This window comes from Berghia stephanieae, chromosome 2 (genome assembly GCF_034508935.2).
Source record: "Berghia stephanieae isolate SIO BIC M18660-M18661 chromosome 2, UCSD_Bste_1.3, whole genome shotgun sequence".
NCBI classification, from domain to species: domain Eukaryota; kingdom Metazoa; phylum Mollusca; class Gastropoda; order Nudibranchia; family Aeolidiidae; genus Berghia; species Berghia stephanieae.
Window position 1 is genome coordinate 64,259,712 of NC_088361.1, and position 27,841 is coordinate 64,287,552.

General features: G+C 33.8%; 2 protein-coding genes across 4 annotated transcripts in view; one reads left to right on the forward strand and one right to left on the reverse strand.

Annotated features, from left to right (window-relative positions):
• The window catches only part of LOC144965333 (synaptic vesicular amine transporter-like), an 80,101-nt gene that overhangs the window by 17,405 nt on the left and 34,855 nt on the right, over positions 1-27,841 (reverse strand). For 2 of the 3 annotated variants that reach the window (XM_078900571.1, XM_078900570.1), the window contains exons 13-17: positions 27,051-27,114; positions 25,232-25,351; positions 24,039-24,084; positions 23,084-23,171; positions 21,911-22,564 (exon numbers count right to left, since the gene is read on the reverse strand). In XM_078900571.1, the coding sequence (XP_078756697.1) occupies positions 22,469-22,564; positions 23,084-23,171; positions 24,039-24,084; positions 25,232-25,351; positions 27,051-27,114 (414 nt within the window). In that variant the 3' untranslated portion in view covers positions 21,911-22,468. Of the gene's footprint in view, positions 1-21,910; positions 22,565-23,083; positions 23,172-24,038; positions 24,085-25,231; positions 25,352-27,050; positions 27,115-27,841 lie in introns of those variants that run through there. The other variant, XM_078900572.1, reaches the window with a different exon arrangement.
• Positions 3,215-10,241, forward strand: LOC144965332 (uncharacterized). Its single transcript, XM_078900569.1, has 2 exons — positions 3,215-3,363; positions 7,537-10,241. Exon 2 carries the CDS (start codon positions 7,558-7,560, stop codon positions 9,826-9,828), a length of 2,271 nt encoding a protein of 756 aa, XP_078756695.1. The 5' UTR covers positions 3,215-3,363; positions 7,537-7,557; the 3' UTR covers positions 9,829-10,241.

Consider the following 27,841-nt stretch of genomic DNA (forward strand, 5'->3'; position numbering starts at 1 on the left):
AGTAGGCACTAGTGGGAGAAAATCCAAGAGACAGGGATGTGGATGCCAGAGGGGAATGAACCTGGGAGGGAATACCAGTGGGGATTGAAGCTAGGAATATGGGAGGTGGGCACCAACATAAATTAAACCTGGGACTATGGGAGATAGATACCAGTGTAAAATGAACCTGGGAATGTAGAAGGTCGATTGTAGCCAGGACTATGGGAGGTGAACACAATTGGGGAGTGAACCCGGGAGTATGGAACGATGATATCAGTGGGGAATGAACCTTTGACTATGGGAGGTTGACACAATTGGGGAGTGAACCCGGGATTTGGACACCAGTGGAGAATTATCCTGGGACTATGGAAGGTATCTACTAGTGGGAAACGAACCTGGTACTGTAGGTGAATACCAGTGAAGAGTGAAGCTAGGAGGCAGCCACATTTTGGGACTGGACCCTGAGTATGGGAAGTTGATATCAGTGGGGAATGAACCTGGAACTACGGGACATTGACACAATGGGGTGGGGGGTGGGGGGGGGGGGGGGGGGGGGGACTCGGGACTATTGACACCAATGGAGAATGAATCAGAAGTGAACATGAGACTCTCTGCGATTGACACCAATTGGTAGTGTAGCTGGGACTATTGGAAGAGATCATCAGTGGGGAACGAACCCAAGACACCGAGAAGTGGACACTAGTTTGTAATGAAGCCCTGGACTACGGGATCTGGATATCAATGGGGAATACACACAAGACTATAGGATGAGATACAAGTGGTGAGTGAACCCGGGACTATGAATGTGGACAATACTAGTGGAGTGAACCCAAGGCTGGGGAAGAAGACATTCAGGGAAGTGTAACCCGAGTCTACGTGGGGTGGTCACAAGGAAAATAAATCTCCGGTAATCAATATAATATCAAATTGTTTTTGGTCAAGTGACAATACGTTATTTCTGAACAGTTCTATGAAATGTAATTTATTTAAGTTGTGATTTCTATGGAAATTACCTAGATATTAAGAAAGTTCGGTTATTGTACAAAAATGTGCACAAACTATCTACTTTCGTCTATAATTTGATTAAAGATAAATTCGTGAGGACTAAGCTTGTCTAAAGTGTATATTGCAACTCGTCTGTGAGGTTGTGCATTAAAGAAAGAACCGTAGCCCTCGATATTAATATTAACGTAATGTTTTGGCATTAATTCCGTAATATTAATGATTTTTGGACATGACTGGTCAAATAAAATATATAATTCATTCCTCTTATTCAGAAAACGGTTAACATTGGTATACAATATTTCAAAATCAGGAGTCGTAGTAGTTCCAATAAATGTTCGTAGTCAGTATTCATTGAGCTGAGAAAAAGATGTATAGGAAGAATGACGATAATGAATCTTCGTGTTTGGATGAGAGGATGTTGGTGTTGATGTCTATACGTTGTCAAATGTCATTTTGCCGGAAAGTAGACTGGATTCCTTCTTGTTTTTCTTGAAGAATAAGTCGTCCCACTTCCTGCAATTTGACAACTCTTCTTGTTGTCAGCAACCCTGGTTTGTCTTTCCCTGTCGGTTTCTTTAGTATGGCCATCTGTTGTTTTACAACAATTGGATCTAGTCGTTACAACAATATCAATCGAGGGTTTTGGCGCAACGTGAACAGTTCGGGTGGATCGGGCAACTTGTTTTACACTTGTTTCGTCATCTGATGATGGTCGGCTAAGTTCACAAGATCCCAACTGCTCATCCTCTGGATAAAGGGAAACCAGAATAACTCGTACTCAGGAAGTACATTAATTTTGCCTTGTTACGACCAAACTTTTTCCACTACTACTACTACTACTACTACTACTACTACTACTACTACTACTACTACTACTACTACTACTACACAACTACTACTACTACTAATACACCAACAACCACTACAATAACTACAACAACAACAACAACAACAACTACTACTACTAGTACTACTACTACTACTACTACTACTACTACTACTACTACTACTACTACTACTACTACTACTACTACTACTACTACTACTACTACTACACAACTACTACTACTACTACTACACCAACAACCACTACAATAACTACAACAACTACTGCTACTACTACTAATACTACTACTACTACTACTACTACTACTCTTACTACTACTACTACTACAACTACTATTACTACTACTACTACTACTACTACTACTACTACTACTACTACTACTACTACTACTACTACTACTACTACTACACAACTACTACTACTACTACTACTACACCAACAACCACTACAATAACTACAACAACAACAACTACTACTACTACTACTACTACTACTACTACTACTACTACTACTACTACTACTACTACTACTACTGCTATTACTACTACTACTACTACTACTACCACTACTACTACTACTACACTAATAACCACTACAATAACTACTACTACTACTACTACTACTACTACTACTACTACTACTACTACTACTACTACTACTACTACTACCACTACTACTACTACCAATACTACTACTACTACTACTACTACTACTACTACTACTACTACTACTACTACTACTACTACTACTATTACTACTACTACTACTACTACTACTACTACTACTACTACAACTACCACTACAATAACTACAACTACTACTAATACTACTACTACTACTACTACTACTACTACTAATACTACTACTACTACTACTACTACTACTACTACTACTACTACTACTACTACCACTACTACTACTACTACTACTACTACTACTACTACTACTACTACTACTACTACTACTACTACTACTACTGCTGCTGCTGCTGTTGCTGCGGCTACTACTACTACTACTACTACTACTACTACTACTACTACTACTACCACTACTACTACTACCACTACTACTACTACTACTACTACTACTTCTACTACTACTACTACCACTACTACTACTACTACTACTACTACTACTACTACTACTACTACTACTACTACTACTACTACTACTACTACTACTACTACTATTACTACTGCTATCGCAACTACCACGTTTACCATTACTATTATTATTACTCTCAAAATTTATTGATAAGAGTTGAGTTACTCTGCACTTTTCGTGACCAATGGTGAACACAGCACCTGTAATCTCTTTATCTATTGATTAAAAACGTTGTCCCAACATCATATCTAGGTTATCTTAAATATCGAACGATAAATCAGACCATGTTTTTTTCAAGACCCGTCATTCGATGAAATGAACGCGAAGCTTCCTCGTAGATAATTTCCTAAAACAAGATTGTGTTTAGCCAAGACTTATTCGATTCTTTTCCAAATAAGAATTCTATGGAATAAAGTTGAAACCAAGAGGTAGGTTATTCTTACGATTTTTAAAAAGTGAAAATTATCGAAGCAGATACTGATAGACTTCTAAAAAACAAATAAAATTGTGTGGACGAATTTCGTGAATGTGTTCCAATGGTTTGTTGAAATCTAATTTTCCTTTACCGTTTAGTGTACCATAATCTGGGGTAATTATGGCCACATGGGTAGTATTAAATGGATTTCGATTGAGAGGTTATTTATTTATTTATTTATTTATTTATTTATTTATTTATTTTTTATTTATTTATTTATTTATTTATATTTATTGATTTATCTATTTTCACTTTTCGAGGCTTTAATGCTTCTTGTACTGATTATTTGTCAGTTGCTCTGAGGACATTATCCGGCACATGTCACACTTTATGGAAATTTAGTTATTGTCCCGAGTGTGAGATATGAGTGCTCTCCCATTTGTGACCCAATGGCATAATCAGGGTTGTACGGGTTTTCTTGTGTTTGTTTTTTTGTTGTTTTTGTTTTTAAATTACGTTTGTCACGTTTGTCACCACTTGTATCGAAACATTGTGTTTTGACATTTTGACACTTTCGGGGCCGTGTCTTCAAATCATACAATTAAGCTTTTTACTTAATAAGACATATTAATATATTTTTAAAACATAATACGCAATTTTCATCCTGTACTGACAAAACAGAGTGAAGTTTTCATATTAATCTATAGATCTACCCTTATCTATTGCACGGGATAATAAAATAAATTATTATTCTAGTTTTATGTTCAATTTAGCAGAAATAGTAATGCCTTTAAAAATTTGACATTTTGAAAATAACATTTGGCATTTTGTTTTGGGCTGTTTGGCATTTCTTTCTTATTTAATCTGACAACCATGGTTGAAATCTGGTATCTGACAGTGAATTGTCGTTAATAATGCTTAAGGAATTGAATCATTTCATTGGTTGCACTACTGAATACAACTCTAAAAAGGTGCGTATGAAAATTCGCCAAAGCAGAAAGAAAATACAAGAAAATAAAAGAACATCCCGAAAAATCAGCCTGTTTCGATTGGGAATCAAACCTTAGACCTCATGATTAACAATCAGACTTGTAGACATAGTGAAAGCACCAATTCATGAACAATTCCTGGCCGTTCTGAGTTCATACAAGATGGCGCAGCGCTTGTCGTCAGCATGGTGGTCTTGGCTGCCCTAACCACAAAGAAGAAGAAGAAGACGAAGAAGAAGAAGAGGAAGAAGAAGAAGAAGAAGAAGAAGAAGAAGAAGAAGAAGAAGAAGAAGAAGAAGTGCTATCATTACAGCATAGGGGTTACTCGACAGTTGGGACGATCAAATGCTTACATTTTTCACAGGGGTACACGTTTCCTCTGTGAACCTTCACAAAATACAAACATTTAACGAGAGGAAGAGGAAGATGACATTTTTGAGAAGCTTCATTTTTATTTTGAAAATATCAAAGTCAAAGTGGAAAATTAGGGAGCAGTCACTGGTGTAAGAAATAAATCTGAATGTGTGTGTATGGAAAAGTGCAAGACAAAGCAGTCACTGGTGTAAGATATAAATCTGAAAGTGTGTGTATGTCATGGAACAGTGGGAGACAAAGCAGTCACTGGTGTAAGAAATAAATCTGAATGTGTGTGTATGGAAAAGTGCAAGACAAAGCAGTCACTGGTGTAAGATATAAATCTGAAAGTGTGTGTATGTCATGGAACAGTGGGAGACAAAGCAGTCACTGGTGTAAGATATAAATCTGAAAGTGTGTGTATGGAACATGACAGTGGGCGTCAAAGCAGTCACTGGTGTAAGATATAAATCTGATAGTGTGTGTATGGAACAGTGGGAGACAAAGCAGTCACTGGTGTAAGATATAAATCTGAAAGTGTCTGTATGGAATTGTGGGAGACAAAGCAGTCATTGGTGTAAGAGATAAATCTGAAAGTGTGTGTATGGAACATGACAGTGGGAGACAAAGCAGTCACTGGTGTAAGATGTAAATCTGAAAGTGTGTGTATGGAACATGACAGTGGGAGACAAAGCAGTCACTGGTGTAAGATATAAATCTGATAGTGTGTGTATGGAACATGACAGTAGGAGACAAAGCAGTCACTGGTGTAAGATATAAATCTGAAAGTGTCTGTATGGAACATGACAGTGGGAGACAAAGCAGTCACTGGTGTAAGATGTAAATCTGAAAGTGTGTGTATGGAACATGACAGTGGGAGACAAAGCATTCATTGGTGTAAGATATAAATCTGAAAGTGTGTGTATGGAACAGTGCGAGACAAGCAGTCACGGTGTAAGATGTAAATCTGAAAGTGTATGTCATGGAACAGTGCGAGACAAGCAGTCACGGTGTAAGATATAAATCTGAAAGTGTGTGTATTGAACAGTGCGAGACCATTGTAGATAATACACTTTTGTAAAACAAACATACACAAATAAAATGTTATACTAGTTAAATTGATTAGGGTCCAAATAGTTCTTGTTTTGTTCACACAAGCTCATTAACTTTGAATAATTAACTTTAACGTTGTTTAAAAATAGATCGACAGTAATTTTGATAAATGTTTAAAAAATAATATATGCATATCTAGGCAGTACGTGATGCGTGATCGAATATTTATGAGTATGTGCTAAGAGGTAAGAGCACGAGTTTTACCACGTGCTGCCAGTCTTTTTGTTTTGACGACGTCATAAGATGATTAGCTCTATAGACTGTTTCACAACTTGTGCATCCGTTGGCGTATCTTCACAACTTTCTGGTAGATTTTAATCATAAATGACTCGATCACTAGACTTGATAGTGACGTTAAGCAGCATTTCTTGCATTGATTTAATACTTTGGTATTTGTCTTCTTTACAGTGTATAACAATCAAGGGGTCTGGTATGAGTGAATATTTAGATGCTTTGCATTAACAATATACACACCCTGAATTCTGTTATGATTACTTACACTGAACTCGCTCACAGGCATGGCCAGGGATTTAATTCTTACGAGATCCATGTGCACTACTCACTAAGATTGCCACCCTGGGTTTAAAATGACGCAGCAAAAGTGTACACTTTGTACACACTTGACATAAACAATTATCACAATTAATAGTTGAAAGCCAGAGCGTACCTTGCTGCTATGATTTCTACATTCATAAAAAACTGATAATATTGTCACAGTGAGGAGTATAGAACGAATTCTATATTCAGTGATACTGAATGTTGAGTGTTTGTTGTCCACCGTTTTCAAATTTATGGCAAAAGTTATATTTGTTTGCAAAATTATTCCGTGTTACAGTCTTTTAAAGAAAATAAATTGTCCGCTGATTCATGTAGTACCAATGTTCAAAATGTTTGCTCTAAAAAATCAGATAAAATTTGATTTTGAGATTTTTGGACCTCATTTTCTCTTTTATTCAGACGTATTCATGAATACCAAGTAGTTGCCGATTACTTAGGTCAAAGGTCAATCCGGTATTCGGCAGCAACTGAAATCTCGTTGACTCACGGCCGAGATTCCTGTCTCAAAGTGTCTCTGGTACTATATTATAGCTATCAGCGACAAATGTTTAGTAAAGGTATGATATTCTTAACTGTATCTATTCTTTAACAAAAAAAGAAGGTTGGGGGTAAACATTGTTACGCAGAGCCCATGTTAAATTATTGCCAGCGACGAATCTAAATATTGATATACGAGTAACTCGCAAAGCTTAAGAGAATTAGGGTAATTCTACTCGTATTACCCATTGAGTCGAATGATTATTCAGAATATCTGGTAAGGCATAAAGACCGGTCCTTAATTTGACCTTGGCCTATGGAACCGCCATCTGGCCACACTGTTTCCAGATTCATTTTATAACCTGACCAATTGTATCGTTTATGGCCCAAAAGAATGGTATCGATTTATGTTAAATTCTTCATTACACTTAGTATGCTAATTGAAATATATTGAGTGCCTCTTCGTAATAGCCTTTAATTTTCCGCTTATATTGTGGGTTCTCCACTAGTCATTAAAAACTCCCCCAACAAAACAACATCGACACTAAGTAAAAGAAATCCTATACCAGGGCGATATCACTATCAGAGACCATAGAGTGCGATATTGAAAGACCTCACCTCAACGTTTTTATAAGAGAAGTAGTTATGGATTAATTTAGCTTTGATTAAACAAAACATTTTATTTCATTTTCCAGTGTACAAGAGCAAGTTCCAGGATGGCAAAGGCTCGTCTTTTCTTGGCGATTATTACTTTCGCATTCCTATACCTTAGTGTAGATGCACAGAACTCAAATTTGTCTAAAACGGCGAATGAACTGAAAACAGCAACTGAGAATAAAAATGATATAAAATTCAGCCCAAATTTGTCAAGAGATGCATCAAGTATTCTGAAAAATATTAGGAAAAGCTTAACAGATATAACAAGTAAATGTAAGGATCTTATCTCAATGTTTTTTCAGAAAGTTGATAAAGATAGTAAAGTATACGCTATGTGTCGAGAGCTGTCCACCTCCTACGCGAAACAAAACATTATTAAGTCTTGTACAGAGCAAGATTATAATAAAGTCAAAGAGTCTTCATGCAACGAAATAAAAAAATCTAGCAAGGAGAATTCTGTCAATGGAGGCCTTTCAAAGGAAGCATCTGCCATAATCAATGACGTGAAGGAACAATTGGAAAAATCTCTGTCTGAAAAGTGCAAACCTATGGTTACTTTAGCTGTGTCTATGGCGACTACTGATGCCAAGGTATACGGGATGTGTAAGCGTATACCAATGTTCAAATCTATGATTCTGTCAAAATGTTCAGAGGAAGATTATAACAAAATTTCTAAAACCATATGTGATGAACTGAAAACAGCAACTGAGAATAAAAATGATATAAAATTCAGCCCAAACTTGTCAAGAGATGCATCAAGTATTCTGAAAAATATTAGGAAAAGCTTAACAGATATAACAAGTAAATGTAATGATCTTATCTCAATGTTTTTTCAGAAAGTTGATAAAGATAGTAAAGTATACGCTATGTGTCGAGAGCTGTCCACCTCCACCGCGAAACAAAACATTATAAAGTCTTGTACAGAGCAAGATTATAATAAAGTCAAAGAGTCTTCATGCAATGAAATTAAAAAATCTGGCAAGGAGAATTCTGTCAATGGAGGCCTTTCAAAGGAAGCATCTGCCATAATCAATGACGTGAAGGAACAATTGGAAAAATCTCTGTCTGAAAAGTGCAAACCTATGGTTACTTTAGCTGTGTCTATGGCGACTACTGATGCCAAGGTATACGGGATGTGTAAGCGTATACCAATGTTCAAATCTTTGATTCTGTCAAAATGTTCAGAGGAAGACTATAACAAAATTTCTAAAACCATATGTGACGAATTAAAAAACAATGAATCCAAGAGACCAACAATGTCAGAAAAGGCTAAAAAAATCTTAGAAAATATCATAAATAACTTGAAGAATACACTATCAGGCACATGTAAAGATACGGCGTTGAGAAGACTTTCTGTTGTCCAAACAAATAATAAAGTGTTCGATTTATGCCAAGATACAAATACGGATAAAGTAAAAAGTGGTTATCAAATGATGTGTTCCGTGGATCAGTATGAAAAGATTAAATCTTACATATGCAATGAAATCAAGGAATCTGGTAATCACGATACGAAAACGGAAAGTGGCGGCCTCTCTAAAGGAGCATCTATTGTACTTAAAAACATTAAAGAAAAATTGGAAACAAAACTGTCTGAAAAATGCAAATCTATGATTGGAGTAGCCATTTCCCTAGCCGATTCTGACGCTAAAGTATACGGCATGTGTTATTCAGTAAAGGGCAAATACAAACCATTGATATTAGCAAAGTGCACTGAAGGGGATTACAATAACATTTCTGAAACGATATGTACCGAAATAAAATCTTCTGGTGGGCATTCAACGCAAGGAGGTAAACTGTCAAAGGAGGGTAACAAAGCACTCTCACAAATTGAGGAAGACATTGACTCCATGAACATTAAATGTAAGAATGCAACCCTCACGCTTGTCAAAGATGCTAAATCGGATTACAAATTGATGAACTTATGTATTGATATAGAGGACAAGGATGAAAAAGCGAATATTCGAAAAGTGTGCGACCAAGGAGAATATAAAAGAATTAAAGATTCGGTATGCGGAGAGAAAAGGAAAATGGAAAACGCTAGAATATCTAAAGTCATTGCAATAAGTAGAAAACTGTACTATTTTTCTGATACATGTAAAGATGAAGTTGGAGAATTACCAAACCTAGACACGTTTGACAAAGTTGAGACGTTGTGTGAAGATATTCGAGCCAATAATAAATCATCTTTCGAGAAGAGTTGTCCTAATAACGAATACACTGATTTGAAAGGCGTCGTTTGCGGGGGAGCCTCTACCACCGTAATGTCCAGTTTACTGGTCATTGGGATGTTTTGGATACCATGTGCATTCAGCGGATTATGGACAAGTTAGTCATTGTTTATGATGGGTTGGTTTCATGAAGCACAATATATAACAATGTGAAATTGAATGTAAGCTTCAATTTAATAAACGAAAACAGATAATTTGGACGTTTCGGTTTTCCCCTTTATCGCATTCGTCTTTAGTATTTTGTTGAAAAATGGAAAACCCGAAACGTCCTAACTTTATGTTTTCGTTTATTAAATTGAAGCTTGCATTCAATTTCACATTGTCATTCATTTTTTCAAGCTTCGAGCAGCAACATTTACATGATGTACAATACATGTTTTCCTGAATTTGTTTTATATCAGAGTAAGCATTGCATTAAAATGTACTTAATACTAATGTTGTCTAATGAGTTCTTGGCTGATTGGCTTTGACAAAAGGGGTATACTGGACAAGAAATGTTATACTGATATATATATATATATATATATATATATATATATATATATATATATATATATATATATATATATATATATTCATTTATGTATATATATATATATATATATATATATATATATATTCATATATATATATTCATGTATATATATATATATATATATATACGATATATATATATATATATATATATTGTATATTGGGGTCGTGTCCAAAGTAAAATGAACACACATTTGTATCGCATGAGAAGATTATTGCTTTTCTCAAAACATGATTTTAGCGCTGCATGTTTAAAACCGCTGTAAAAATTTCTTATCCGTTTATATGTTTTTAGACCAAAGGGTGTGGAATCTTATTAGCTGTGTGCAATAATATGAGAAACATACTATGTATAGTGCTGTGTAATCACTTATATACCAGTAGAATGAGATGATCTTATTAACTGTCTATACTGTGCATGGCATTGATAATCAACAGCTTTTAATTTTTTCTATGGTAGTTTTACACGAGGTTTTAACTTTAATATACTATTTAACACCTGATGTTCTACCAATATTAAATATATATAAATGACAATCAACTCATAGAATGCACTTGATCGTAATACATAAACTTTTAATCAATAAAAGCGTTAAAATATTGTTGACAAAGAACACCATACCATGCCTTTAAGTACGGTGAATGAGATTTGTTTTTCTTTATTTTTATGATGCTTATGATCCAAAAGTCTGCCATGAAAAGTTATTCTTTATTCACTGGGCTCGTTTGACCTATTGCTTTCATATACGACATTTTGTACTTATATTATCCGTGAAACAATTTGAGCTTTTCTTTTGTTGTGTTAACTATTATTAATGTAATATTTGTATATATGACAGAAAACTTAAAGGTTTTGTTACCTATGTAAACCAGTATAATAAAATGATTATAAAATGATATGATAATAAAGGGGTTTAATTAATGAAACACGGTTGAGAACCATTAGCAGAGGACACTTACTTCTGTACTTTGGGTAAGCACCTTTAGCTTCGATAACAACATCTACGAGGATGAAGTCAATAACTAAATTAATGCAGATGTCAGTCCCTCCCATATTATATTAATCAAGATGTGAAACAGCCCGTCCGAGTTTGTGACTGTGGGACGTCGTTACAATTTTGACTTCATGAAACTCCAAACATGATCGACTTGACTGAAGTTTAAAAAAACACAAAGGCAAGTAACTATAAGAACTTTGATCGTTTCATGAAGTTGGTCGTTAGATGAACTCGATGGGGAGGTGATTTGTCGTGAAACAGTTTGGCATTTTGATTATCGCTAAATTTTCCATCTTTTTATATACATATGGCGACGTGCTTTAACACATTGTTTCTTAAGAAAATGTCTCCCTTTTAACCCCGAACTACCAAGCTAAGGGAAATAACTCTTATGAAAAACTGGGCTTATACACAAAAATATTTACTGTGCTGGTATCATTGATGAAACCTTAATTAAATCGATATTTTAAAATAAATTAATTAATTTCCATTAATTTGGTATATGACATGCATGTTTGTGGCAAATACAACAATAGAAAAAAAATAATAAAGTAAAAAATGTTTTATTAAAATATCATTTTGAATGTTTGATTATTTTTAATTGTCTGTTCCTTTTAAAAATCGTATATTATATTTGTGAAATATTGCCACCTGAATCAACATTATCGGCTGAAGTTTCATCTAAGGCACTTTCAAAGACAAAATTATATTAAAAAATCAAATGACATCTTTCAAGTTTCGGGTAAATTTGAGTGAAAAGAATTTGTCTCACTTTTTACAAAAATCATAGTTCGGCTGGCAATCGCAATAAAAAAAAAAAAAAAAAAAAAAAAAAAAAAAAAAAAAAACGTTAAACAGCTACTTCCACTTTCACTACTACTATACATCTGGGATACTGGCTAAAAACCCATCAACGTGGTTCCCCTTCCTTAAATGAGCTTCAAAACACTGAACCTGTTCCATCATAGCCTTAGTGAGCGCATCTGGGCGCATTGAGAAGCACGATGTTAGATTTTAGCGGGCGCTATCATGCGCATTTGAGAAGCAATGGGTTAAAGAAGGAACAGATAGAGAATAATAAAACCTCCGTGTGTTAAAGTACTTCAGATGCTTTATCGGAAATGTGCTATACTCGAAGAGATCTTTTAATCTCCCGCCTCAACTTCTGTCAAAGTAAGTATTGACAGGCAAACAATCCTTTGCATGTCTAAGAAGAGGCTGAAAGCAAAGAGACCTGCTCTAAGGCAAAACCGTTGCCAGATTACATACAGGTCATGCATGATAGTCATAATATCCTTATAGAAACAACATCCTATTCTATTGTCTTCTAGTCTACTAGTGAATATACAATAAGTTTTGTTAAATTGTAATGCTCATTTTAAGAAAAGATTATGTCAATTAAAATCATGTCCGTTTTGCAATCTGCTTAATTCAGAACTGTATAATACTTTAATACCTTTGTTTTCTTTGAAAATGCATAGCTGACATTGGCCAAAATTATGTCAAAACGCAAGGCAAGTGTGTTTTATTTCAAATTACATAGTGAGACAAAGAGAAATAAAATTTGTTGATAAAATATCCGTATTTGAGCTTGAGCTTTTGACTTTTTTATGTAGTACAATATCCACTAAATGTGATCAAAGCGCTTTACAAGGGTTCCCTCGCCAACAGCAACACATAAAATGTAGGACAATACATGACGCCTGCTAGGCGATATTCCAGTTTTTTTCCTTCAAAGACTAACCTGTTAATGGCCAGGTTCTCATTCTACACCTGAGTACGGTGAGAGACTGTGAGTAAAGAACATTTTCCAAAGACTCAACTATGCGCCGTTCAGACCAGGACTCGAACCCAGGACCTTCCGGTCAGAAGTCGAGTGTCATACCACAAGACCACATAGCCACAACATACAAAATAACATCAACACAATAATTCCTAAGCTGACAGTTTGCGACTGCATGATGGAAGTTACCCAAAATCCTGCTTTCTCGAAAGTCAAATATTTTTGCAAAGTAAAAGATACCTTGACTTTGACACTTCCACTTGCATTCTACATTTTCTTTTTTTCTCAATTTTGTCAAAGAGAATCTCGTACCTGAGAAAAATCTTTGTTGTTATCGAGACTTTGTGATGACAGTCAATCGTAAATAAAGTAAGTTTTAAAAAATACTGAGGATACGGGATGTGACGGATTTGGTGTGTGTGTGTGTGTGTGTGTGTGTGTGTGTGTGTGCGTGTGTGTATGTGATATATATATATATATATATATACATATATATATATATATATATATATATATATATATATATATATAGAGAGAGAGAGAGAGAGAGAGAGAGAGAGAGAGTAATTCTCAATCTAGAGAAGCTCAAGGTATTGATTTGTGGCTTGACATTTTTGCATCAATCCATACTTTATAAGAATTGATGACAATGATTGTGGCTCTTTCATGCTTATAAAAATCAATCTTCAACAGAACATTGTTGTCAAAGGTTGAGTTGATTTCTCGATCTAAAATGCCTAGGCGGAAGATATACGAACATGAATTTATCCCTTGGTGAACTTAATATCACTGACGTTTATTTAATGTCAACTGACAATGGAGAAAGTTATTAAATACTGCTCAACAAAAGTTAAGAGTCACTTCTTCTTTTAACAGCATTCAAAAATACAACAACAAAAGAAAGTTGAATTGTTAATTCTGAAATAAACTAGGTCCATTTGGCAATGATTTAATTGTTGTTTAGAACAAATAGTGCAAAACAGTAGCACGGGTGATGTCATCTTGAAAAATAGCATCAGGTCCAATCACTTGTAATGCTGGAATGGCAAAGGGCGCAAGAATATCATCTCTGTAGGCAATGCCGTTGTGATTGCCATCTACCCGATGTAATGGGGATCTGAAGTTCACTCTGACATCAGCCTATGCCATCAAGGATACTCCATCAAAACGGTTGTGCTCAACCACACATATATCGCTGTACCTCTCATGAGAACGTCTCCAGACTCGTATACGCCAGTAACAAAATAAGAAAGTGAATCTGGATTGATCTGTAAACAGCACAGTGGCCCATTCCTGCAATGCCCTGTTCAAATGACGTCTGTACCAGTCCTTACAGGCTTCACGATCAGCTCTTGTCGAGCTGCAACGCCTTGATCTGGTTTTGCTCTCCAGATTTTCTGAGCACTGACGTTGACATTGGTGGGAAATGTCGCAGAACACGCGATGACGATGTTTTGCCTCATAAAGCTGTAAGAACGACAAACCTGTTATCTCGTTGGTCACTGATTTTTGCTCTGCCTAAGCGACTCCTATCGTTTGAAATTTCCTGTTGATGCAAAATGACCTCGAAGTCTCTGAGTGACTGACTGAGTTACAGTCATCTGCCCTGCAACCTCCCGCACACCCACTTTGATGAAGTCCTAAGGCCTGTCTACGCTCTACATTGTTCACATATTGTCACAAGGGCATTACAAAATCTTAACTTTGTCAATATAAAAATTGGTTAATAGAGAATGGGTAAATAAAAATAAAATCACTACTTGAGACCCAAAGTGTGTAATGAAGGTATTTTTAAAAAGTTGAATCTGAAGGACTTGTGAGCTCTTCATGTATGAGCAACATTGAAAACATAATCAAATCACAAAACAAACGCATCCTCAATACCCACAACCAACAAAACAACACACCGAAAAAATCAATGCAAATGTAGGAATAAAGACTTGTACCCCTCCAAGGCAAATGCCTCGAATCCTGTGTTATGTGCAAAGCAATCGTGACACACAACAACACAGGCAAAAAGGAAAACTACATCAGAGAGCCATTTCAAAACACGATACAACCAACACACCTCAACCTTCAAACACAACAGAAAAAGATCGTCAACTACATTGAGAGAAGACATCTGGAAACTAAAGGACTCAAACACACAATAAAACATGATAATAATGATAATGATAATAATAATAATAATAATAATAATAATAATAATAATAATAATAATAATAATAATAATAATAATAATAATAATGATAATAACAATAATAATAATAATAATAATAATAATAATAATAATAATAATAATAATAATAATAATAATAATAATAATAATAGTATTTCTACAGCGTCTCTCATCGAATTCTCAAAGCGCTTAAAAAAGGACATTGTTTACCCAGGTAATAATAATATTGCAAGACCAAATCAACCACATATCAAAACATTAAGAGCATAAAATGGACATCAAAATCATCATCAATACAAAAGTCACATACAATACATTTAAATTTCAATTAAGTTAATATTTCCTGAAGAGATATGTCTTCAGTTTTTAAAAAAATATCTATTGAGCTCTAAAATCTCACGGATTGAGGGAGACCATTCCAACTTGTGGGTCCGAATTTCATAAGAGACCTATCGCCAAAGTATTTAAGTTTAATTTAGGAGATGTTAAAAATTTTAAATCATGGGATCTAAGATTTCTCAGAGGTACGTACGGTTGGAGTAACTGTTCAATGTAGAGGGGGACAGAAGACTCAAATACACGAAAGCAGACAATGGCTATTTTGTATTCAATTCTCGCCGGGACTGGCAGCCAGTGGAGGGATCAAAACATATCCTTTGTATCACCGTAATAGATTTTGCCAGGACTAACGTAGCCGCACAATTCTGCACTCTCTGGAGCTTGTTATTTTGTTATTAGGAAGACCATCGAGCAGTAGTCGAGACGTGACACTACCAAAACAGAGATAATTATCTTCAACGTGTTGAAAGGTAAAAACGACCTCATCTGTTATATTCTACTGAGCTCATAGTACATGATTTTCACATTATTGTTTATATGCTGATCCATAGATAAAGAACTGTCCAGAATGACACCAACATTTTTAGCCTTTTCAGAAATAGATATTTCACAATCAGTTGTGGTTATTGTAGGAGTTGACAGGTGGATAGACTTTAATTTTTGCTAAGTTCCTATCAAAACAACTTCAGTTTTATCTTCATTTAACAATAGCTTATTTTCCAGCATCCAACGTTTGATGGAGTCACAACAATTTTCTAAATCCCAGACAAGAGAGGAGAGATCACGAGGAGAGGAAGCTTTATATAGCTGCGTGCCGTCAGCATAAATGTGGTAGCTAACAGAATTGGAGCGGATTACACTGCCGAATGGTAAAGTATATTGGGTATAAAGGATAGGGCCTAAAACCGAAACTTTGCGGGACGCCATGTTCTATATAGACATCATTAGAAACTTTGCCATTTACACTCACTGCCTGGGACCTATTGGTGAGGTATGATTTAAACCACGAGAGACAGTACCAGAGATGCCAAAATCAGAATAAAGCCTATCAAATAGGATTGAGTGATCTATTGTGTCGAATCCTCAACATATAGATCTTACAGCGTCAGGATAGATATACCACCATTATCACTTGCTATCAGCAGGTCATTCACGATGTTCAAAAGAGCGGTTTCAGTGCAATGATGCTCACGGTAAGCTGACTGAAAAGGTTCGATAAGATTATGTAGTTCTAGATGATTCTTCAGCTGCTTTAGTACTACTTTTTCCAGGATTTTAGAATGAAATGGCAAATTAGATACAGGGCGGTAATTTTTCAGATTTCCAGGGTCAAAATTATGCTTTTTAAAAAGAGGATTGACGATTGCTTTTTTGTAGCAATCTGGTACATCCCTAGATTGCATTGAGTTATTTATGATTACAGTAATAGGTTTTAAAAAAACAGTCAAGACATTTCATCAAAAGATTAGTTGATATCGGGTCAAAGGGACATGATTTGGGTGGTGAAGCTAGGATAAGTTTTTTCACTTCATCAGATGATACATGATTAAAAATACAAAAATTAGGGATACGTTTTGGGGGAAACTAAAGGACTCAAACATGTGACGATATAACACAGTCCGAATTTTCCACATCGTTTTGAACAGCCGAATGAAGATCTAGTTTGTTTCTTATAATTTTCACTTTGAAAAAGCAGTTGGGAGGTTTTCTTCAGGGATATCTTTTGGTAAATGGTTATCATCAACTATATTCTTCGTTTCTTTAAATGTTTGCAAAAGAACACGTGTGTTTTTACATGTTGAAATTTTATCAGCAAAATAAGTTTTTCGTTCGTTTGATATGGTTTCTTTGACTATGGTAGCTTGATCTTTATAAAATTGACGATCTTCGTTTGTCTGGGACTTTCTCCATAGCCGTTCGGCAGCTCTACGGTGTCTTTTAGCAGCCATGACGTTGTTCGTCATCCATGGAGCAGTTTGTAGTCTGGTCACCTTTCTTGTGCGCAATGATGCATGATGGTCGAGCATTTTTGTGCAGTGTAGTATGATAAAAATCAGCTGTAAGTTGTGATCCAAGAATCGCTAGCTCTGTTTCTACACCCGCTGGAGAAATCTTCAGTTTAATTGATCCTGTGTTACGGGACGTAACAAGCGACTTTACTTTGGATGGTTTCGATTTGTTTATGTTGAACATAATGATGAAGTGGTCGGTGTACGGTTAAATTATAGATTGGGCAAGTTGTAGTGTTTGTGGCAACCCAATCCAAAATATAGCCTTTGTTGTGGGTGGGAGTTGAAACTATATGAAAAAGATTATGGTTGGCTAAAAGATTGCTCATGCGCTTTGAATATGGGTCAGCTAAATCAAAATGTAGATCACAATTACCTAAAATTATAAGACGATCAGAAAAAGAAATATATAATTCTATAAGGTCTTCCATATCTCGCAAAAAGCCTGAATGTGTTATTTTGTTAAATGTTGATGGTGGTGGATGGTATAAACATAAAAGCACATGGTTAAAAGCTGTGATTTTTGTATATTCGAAAGATTTGAAGGTGTTGATACTTTTTTGGATTTTATTCTAATAGAATTATTATAAATTGCACAAATACCGCCGCCACGTCCTGATGTCCTTGGATGTGACAGGATGTTAAAATTGACAGGCGTTAATTCACTTAAGATTACTTCATCTTCGATCTCTTCTAGCCACGTTTGAGTTATAAAAACGATGTCACTATTAGAGTTACAAATTATACCATTGATTTGTAATGACTTTTTTCGGACCGACTGAGAAATAAATACATTATTTTGAGCTGATCGTGACGTCACGAAGGATTATGGTGGCAATGGCGATGATTCTGACAATAAGGGTAGAGGTGGTGGTGAACCTGGTGGTGATGGTGGTGGTGACATAGGTGGTGATGGTGGTGATGACAGTGGTGGTGATGGTGATGGTGATTGTGGTAGTGACGATATCGATTACGGGAGCAATGATTGTGGTGGTGGTGTTGATGATAAAGATAATGACAGAGATGATAATGGTGGTGGTGATGCTGAATATAGCGTCGATGCCGAAAAGTGTTGCTGGGGTCTTCGCGGGTGGGTGGGGGAGGGTGGTCTATGACCAGTATGAATAGGTATAATTCTCTGTTTACGTATGCCACCCCTATGCGGTCGTGGGTGATCAAAACAATCACAAAACAAAAAAGCTTCACAGTAAACACAAAAATGCAACCTATGCCTAGAAGAGAAAACAAAAACCAACACGCCACACTAAACAGAGAGAGAGAGAGAGATATTCAGCACGTTCTTACACAGGAGAAAATGCTTACTGTCTAATACACATTAACCAACCCAGTGATACAACCACTACTCCGGACGACCCCCCTCTCAACACTACACCATACCCAAGTCGCATACACATATACACACACACCCACACATGTACACTCATGCGCAACAAACCTACACAGGAAACAACATTAGTGCCAACTGACAGAACACAACAATATTCCTCCCAGACACCATGACTCCCTGATGATTCCAAGATTTGGATGAAACATCGTTGTTGGAGAATGTAAAAAAAAAACCGAGATGAGAACAAACACACACACACACACCCACACACACACACACACACATATATATATATATATATATATATATATATATATATATATATATATATATATATATAATTTGGCGCTCTCCTGGCTCGGCAATGAATTGTTTCTCTTGGTTTGAGAGACGCTTAATCAATTTGCCTTTATCAATAACTAATAATCATTTTGTTAATATGAATCTGTCTTTCGTGTGTCTTAGAGGTTTGATAACAGTTAGTGTTTAAATTTCCATATTTCCTTTAATCATTGCGGGGTTATTGCCTAGAATATTTTTTGCAGAAGGCTTTGACAGCAGGTGGCTTGTCATTGAATGACAATAATGATAATCTGTGGGATAAATCAAAATTAGTAGGGGAATTAGAATTAACAAGATTCCATTGAATCATGCAAATTAGGGCAGAAAAAATAAAAATGACATATGTTGTAAAGAATGAAAAATCCTACCATTCGTGATATAGAACAACATCAGATATCAGTATTAGCTGAGAATATTGAACAATATAGTAATAATTGAAATGGATGAATAAGAGTTTGCTCTTTGTTTAGTGTCAAAATATCAAACCATTATTATTATTATTATTATTATTATTATTATTATTATTATTATTATTATTATTATTATTATTATTATTATTATTATTATTATTATTATTATTATTATTATTATTGTTATTCTTCCTTCTTCTTCTTCTTCTTCTTCTTCTTCTTCTTCTTCTTCTTCTTCTTCTTCTTCTTCTTCTTCTGCTCTTCTTCTTCTTCTTCTTCTTCTTCTTCTTCTTCTTCTTCTTCTTCTTCTTCTTCTTCTTCTTCTTCTTCTTCTTCTTCTTCTTCTTCTTCTTCTTCTTCTTATTATTATTATTATTATTATAATTATTATTATTATTATTATTACTATTATCATTATTATTATTATTATTATTATTATTATTATTATTATTATTATTATTATTATTATTATTATTATTATTATTATTATTATTATTATTATTATTAACTTATGGTTTTTGTATACCTATGAGTTTGATTAAACAACGCATCGATTTTATCAAAAAATCAATTGTTTCGTCAAAATTTCTTCGAAAGCAGATGCCTCATTTTTGGCACGTTGGTTATGGGTTAAACTTCCGGTAAACGAATTTGACAATTAGATGTGAGGACTGCACTGGACCGATATCAGGTAGGGGTTTCTCACATTATTTTTAATACAATTTCTTAAGATTCATATGACACATCGGTTGACATCGTACGTGTTCGGCTTCGCGGTTAATAGCTACTTATATATATATATATATATATATATATATATATATATATATATATATATATATAATTATATATATATATATATATATATATATATATATATATATATATATATATATATATATATATTCTCACCTCATCCTGTTATATCCTCCTCCAACTTTGTTTTATCCCTGATGGAATCTTCAGGGAGGTACTCTGTTTCAAGTGTCCTGGAGGAATGTTGTTGTGTTCAATTGGTGTTAATCTTGTTTCTGGATGTAGGTTTGTTGTTCATGTGTTCGTGTCCACACATCTGTGTGGATGCCAGCTGAGTGTGGCATTGTATGTGTGTGGGGCGCGGGTGGGGAGGGGCGTTGTCCGTTATATAAAAACCATGTAATCAACCTTGGGCAGTCCACAATTCATCAGAGAAGATGCTTTTGTATGGTTCAAAATGAATACCAACTAAATCATTTACATTTAATCCCTTTCCCTATTCCTGTTGTTTAGAGGTGCCTTCTTTGACCCTCAATACAACCTTTATAAGGCCTAAGGGTTCTAGTCCGTGATTAGGCATCCTATCACTATGCCTATAAGAAAGGCATTATCTACATATTTTCGTCACCCCACCCCATCCGAAATGGAAGTTAATCCTGAGGTCCATCGGGTATAAATCAGCTTTATCTTTGTTCGAAAAGTCTACTTACAGGTAGTTTTAATAGCCTCCATGCTTCGTTCTATGTTAAATGTTCACTCTTCCATTACCACGGGAGTTGTTAAAACCGTAAAACGCTTAAATCTTGATGGTTGATCTGGATAAGGGTTTATCTGCAATCAATATTAAAGTTTCTAAATTGCATTCTTACGGCTCAAAACGTAAATAGCATTCTTACTCCTCAAAACGTAAATTGCATTCTTACTCCTCAAAACGTAAATTGCATTCTTACGCCTCAAAACGTAAATTGCATTCTTACGCCTCAAAATGTAAATTGCATTCTTACTCCTCAAAATGTAGATTGCATTCTTACGCCTCAAAACGTAAATTGCATTCTTACGCCTCAAAACGTAAATTGCATTCTTACGCCTCAAAACGTAAATTGCATTCTTACGCCTCAAAATGTAAATTGCATTCTTACTCCTCAAAATGTAGATTGCATTCTTACGCCTAAAAACGTAAATTGTATTCTTACTCCTCAAAACGTAAATTGCATTTTTACGCCTCAAAACGATGCTGTATTGGGTGGTGTAAATGCTAAGATTGAATTTTTATTCAAAAGGATGAGACTTGGGTTAAGTTTTTAGATTGTGTTGAGGAGAATGGATATCGTTTCATAAAGTGACAACAATTAAAACATCACATTTCCAGTCATTAAAAATTTTTAATCTTTGGTTTGGAGGGGGGGGGGGGGGCAACCATTTTTTATTCTGTTATGAGGCCATGGGTCACAATTTAATCTTTTTGTAATATTTTTTAACCCCATGTAAAGAAAATAAGGTTGTGAGAATTAAAATAAATGCAATTTTGGTCTTTGATGAAATAAATATAGTATTTTTCTTCCTGTGCCCTATGTCATTTACATATTTGCAAAATGAAGAGAAAAATCACATAATGTGCTGACAGAGAAAATAATTCCACTAGATTAAAGTTTTATTACAGTTTATTTCTATGGAGTAATTTTGGGGTTCAAGACGTTTTTACATGCCGAAATCACTTTGCATGTTTGGAATTTAACAACAGCTTGGTCTCTCTCTCTCTCTCTCTCTCTCTCTCTCTCTCTTTTATTTTTTTGTATCTCTCTCTCTCTCTCTCTCTCTCTCTCTCTCTCTCTCTCACACACACACACACACACACGTGCGTCTCTTTCCCGACTTTCATATTCATAATAACACATCATACCGTCTGATATCCGGACAATTATTGTTCTACCATACAAATGTTTTCAGAGCATCTTGTAACAAAACTTTCTCCCAAGGTTTTCATTTCTATTTAATATACAGGTGATCTAGTTCTTTTCTGACTCACGGATGTACTTGAAACGATCTAATCTTCATCCTCGTGAAGCTTTCCATAAGAAAAGCTTGCCTCATTCATTTCTAACTTTCCTAGACCTTTTTCCGAACATTTTGTCAAAGGCATCTGCAGAAGAAGAAAAATACAGAAACCAGGAGACAATTAAAATTATAATACATGTGATAACAATTCTGTCGTCTCTTTAAAACAATGTTTTCCATTTAGCCAGAAAACTTTGACTTCAATTATTGATCGATTAAAATATTCCTCAAATTTTCAAACATTCTCAGATGTAATATTTTTAACAGATTTATATCTGAAACTTTTTGGCAAATTGTAGATTATTCTAATCGATCAATATTTGAAATAAAAGTTTTCTGGCCAACATTTTAATATGTGTCTTGTCAAATTATGGCAATATAGTGAGAAACATATACGCAATGATGTTAAATTACTTTTAAATAGCATAAAGAGAATCGACACAACGCTCTGTCGTTCATAAAGAGCATTATAATAAGATTCAAGTACAAAATATCGAATAACACTCATTTGCTTTGTGAATTAAGATATACGTTTATATATGAATGATAGCTCATATTATACAAATGCAAGATTTGCATATATTATAATTCTGAATCCACTTACATCTTCCTCGCTTGAATTGGGCGCTTTCCTGAGGATAGCAACCATAGGGCAGTAAACCATGTTCAGTATTGCCATGCCTCTTATGAACCTAAGAGATAAAAGAGAGAGACGATGATATCAGAATATATATATATATATAAATTGGTATATATATTGAATCGTGTTGAATACAAATATGGTACGAATAGTGCTTGACATGTAACAATGGAGCGAATTATTATTGTAATATTTACCACGATGTTGGAGTCGTCTACATCGATGTTTTAGGCCTATCAGCCATCGTCAGGACTTTGTGTTGCATGAGTTTGATTTGTTCTGTGTTGTTGCTTGTTGAAGTGGTTCCATAGGTTTGTATTTGATTAGTAGGTATTTTCGTCTATGTGGGCAGGTTGTACATCTCATTTTTCGTGTCGGCTTCATGAGGGTGTTTGAATAAAGTATATTTTTCTTCCAGGCATAAGCTACATTGTTTTGATGATGTTTCCTGTTGCTTTAGATATAATTGTCCATGAAATGCTGTGATCTAGCTTGTTGTCTTTTAATTTCCAAATATGTTCGCTGAGTTTTGTGGATTTTTTTGTTTGTTTACGAACGCCACAATTGTACCCGCTTCCATGCTTCTGTTTAAAATGACGTCGTAAGTCTTAGGATCGAATAAAATTATTAAAAGATTATTATACGACATTGTAAAATCCAGGTCCTCCATCAGACGGTTATAAATGTTAAGAAACTGGTTCATTTTTATAGCAGGTAGTAGTCTGGATTTTCCCTGTAGTCGACAGACACACAGACAGACAAACGCTCCTTCTTTTATAGATATCTATATACCTAGTGTCGATGTGTTAATAAACTCCGTGAGTACAATAACTCAGATATTACAAATAATCTACTTTGCTACTACATGATTCTTATCAATGGCTCTTTTAGACGAAGTGCATTGTTTTAAAGTACTTACCATGAAAACCCGACCGATTTAACGATGAATCCAGCCATAAGTGGTCCTGAAACGGATGAATGTAAAACGTGTAAAAAAGAAATAAAACTTATATCAAAAGGTAAAAGCTAAAGGTCAAAGACGCTCTTATGAACAATATTTATTTCTGTGGGGTAACCATATGTTTATCGTTTTAGAAAGAACATATAATATGACAAATAGATATTAGCATTAGGGCGAGTCAGTGAACAAAAACTGTTTATTTCGAAATATTTTTTAAAATCAACTCTGATTGCTTATAAATTGTATAGTGATTTAAAAAGTTATCATCATAGTGATTAGATCCGAATCAAAGCAAGGTATTAATGGTCATTTAGTTAATAAATAATTGCGCGGATTGTAAATTGACAAGTGTATTTGTTTTTCAACGTATGGTACTCTGGCCTAGATGTAGCAAAACATAATCTTTGTTCGATGATTTCGATGTTACGTCAAGTTTCATCGATTAGATTGGCTGTAAATGACGAAAGAAGAAATCGATGTTAAGCTTTTTTTTTCCTATTATTTTCATCAATAGTTTCATCATCATCACCATTATCGTCGCCATCATCTTCTCCATAATAATAAAAACAATAACAATAATAATAATAATAATAATAATAATAATAATAATAATAATAATAATAATACTAATGATGATGATGATAATAATAATAATAATAATAATAATAATAATAATAATAATAATAATAATAATAATAATAATAATAATAATAATAATAATAATAGTAAGAAGAAGAAGAAGAATCGTCATCATCATCATCATCATCATCATCATCATCATCATCATCATCATCATCATCATCATCATCATCATCACCATCATCATCATCATCATCGTTATCATCATTATCATCATCATCCTCATCATCATCGTCGTCGTCATCATCATCATCATCAACAACTTTAGAATCATAATCATCATCATTAACATCAACATCGCCTTCATCATCATCATCATATCTTCCTAATCTTTATCATCACCATCATCCCCACCATCTTCATTATTATTATCATCATTGTCATCATCATCATCATCATCATCATCATCATCATAATCGTCATTATTATCATCATTATCACCATTCTCATCACCATCACTACCCTCTTGTACATTTAAAACCTAAATCCTCCGAAAATCTTATTTTCCATACCCACGGAGTATGCCAAACAGACAGCTTGTTGAGCTATGGCGTACACACAGCCATAAAACGACTGGTGTCTTACATCAACCAATAACGCTAACAGAGGCATTATTGCGGCATCCGTAATACCTGAGGGATATCAAGCTATTTTAAAATGAAGATGATGATGATGATGATGATGATGATGAGATGATGATGATGATGATGATGATGATGATGATGATGATGATGACGATGACGATGATGATAATGATGATGGATGATGATGAAATAGTAGATATAGAGAGAAGAAGAGAGAAAGAGAAGGAGAAGAAGAAAAGAAGAAGATGAGAAGAAGAAGAAGAAGAAGAAGAAGAAGAAAGAAGAAGAAGAAGAAAAAAGAAGAGAAAAGAAGAGAAGAAAGAAGAAGAAGAGAAAAGAGAAGATAGAAGAAGAAGAAGAAGAAGAAGAAGAAGAAGAAGAAGAAGAAGAAGAAGAAGAAGAAGAAACACAACATTTGGTTGTTTTTTTTTTGTTTGTTTTTTTTTTTGTTTTTTAGTTGCCGCTTTTACTTTGTATTCTTTTTTTTTCTTTAGTTGGTTTGTTTATATCTATTTGTTTTTAGATTCTTTGAAAAAACTTTTTCAGATTTTTATTTGATTATGTTTTTACTCATACTCGACAGTCAACTATTTTGAGGCGATGTTCATATAATTGTAGGTAAAAGATCTATAACAGAACTCAAATTATTAAGATATTGATTTAACATTGTTGTAATAGACAATATTTTCCGTTGGTTTGAGAATATTTCAATTGAACTTTGAACTTATTATAATTTGGTTATCAGACCTGCAAATAAATAAACGTCAATTGAACGGTATTGATGATAATACTGAAATGTTATACTCGTTCACTTTAAATACCCATTAGAAATGAAAGTAACATTTTTATTTCCTTTTGATAATTTAAAAATTTGTTTACATCCTTGAAGAAAATAATATGATTGATTTTGCCTCTTTTAATTGACAGTGCTCAGTTCCAGAAAACAGAAATATTATAAATGGATGAGCTTGAAAGCTAAAAACGTCATAGCGTTTTATGTCGTGGTTAAAGATTGCGAAAACATTCAATTGTGCAATGCTTTACAATCTCCTACATTATGAAGCAGTTCCAAATATAAAAAGTAGATAATCTTATTGATACTTCCTATTCTGTTTTATTTTTATTCTTTTCTTTCTTTAAAAATAATTCTTTGTGTCCATCTTTTAGTTTGCTTTCACTGATATGAATAGAATGACAATGATAAGGAGGATCATCACGATGATGATGACGACAAAGACGACCACAACAACGAAGACGATGATGATAATAATATCAATAGTAGTAATAATTATAATAATAATAATGATAATAATAATAGTAATAATAATAATAATAATAATAATAATAATAATAATAATAATAATAATAATAATAATAATAATAATAATAATAATAATAATATTAATAATAATAATAATAATAATAATAATAATAATAATAATAATAATAATGATAATAATGATGATGATGATGATGATGATGATGATGATGATGATGATGATGATGATGATGATGATAATAGTAATGATAATAATAATAGTAATGATAATAAATAATAATAATAATAATAATAATAATAATAATAATAATAATAATAATAATAATAATAATAATAATAATAATAATATAATAATAATAATAATAATATTCATAATAATAATAATAATAATAATAATAATAATAATAATAATAATAATAATAATAATAATAATAATAATAATAATAATAATAATAATAATTTACTTACCAAGACCAAGTCCAAGTCCAAAATGCGGCAATATTAGCTGTGGTACTGACGATGCAAATGGAAGCTGAAAGAAATTGTCATGTTGATCATATTAGGTAATACAATAATTTTGTTTGAGTTTATGTTAACAGATCAATTAATTAATGCATTACCTCTTCTTCTTCTTCTTCTTCTTCTTCTTCTTCTTCTTCTTCTTCTTCTTCTTCTTCTTCTTCTTTTTCTACTTCTTCCTTTTCTATTTTTCTGTCCTGAGTATTATCCTCGCGACGAGTGATGCGTTTTGTTTGTGAATTTGAAACCAAACAGAACAAAATATAAGATTTTATTTGTTGTTATTTTAGAAACTGCATTGCTCTCAATAACACAAATAAATCAAACCCTTGTTTCTTACTGTTCATAATAAATTTTACTTTGAACATCTAAGTGACCACGACACAATACTGTTTTGAGGCTGCGGGTCAGATATTATAATGGTATTTGCAATATTCCTGGGACACAGGCCTGGGAGATGGCCACTTACGTGGCCAAATTAATCAAAAGAAAACCATGTTTCCTTTATTAATCTTTATGTTTTATTCCTTTCAATTTGTATTTGACGGGTATATATATATATATATATATATATATATATATATATATATATATATATATATATATATATGAGATCAAAACAAGGTATACACATTTAAAATCGTCGTTACTTTTTTATTCGTTGACGTAGGCGAATGATTTTCCACTGAGTTGTTTACCATTGGCCTCTCTGTGTACCGATAGTCGATGTTTTTGTTTTT

Coding starts and splice junctions, on each gene's coding strand:
- LOC144965332 (XM_078900569.1), top strand. CDS start 7,558: ATGGCAAAGGCTCGTCTTTTCTTGGCGATTATTACTTTCGCATTCCTA.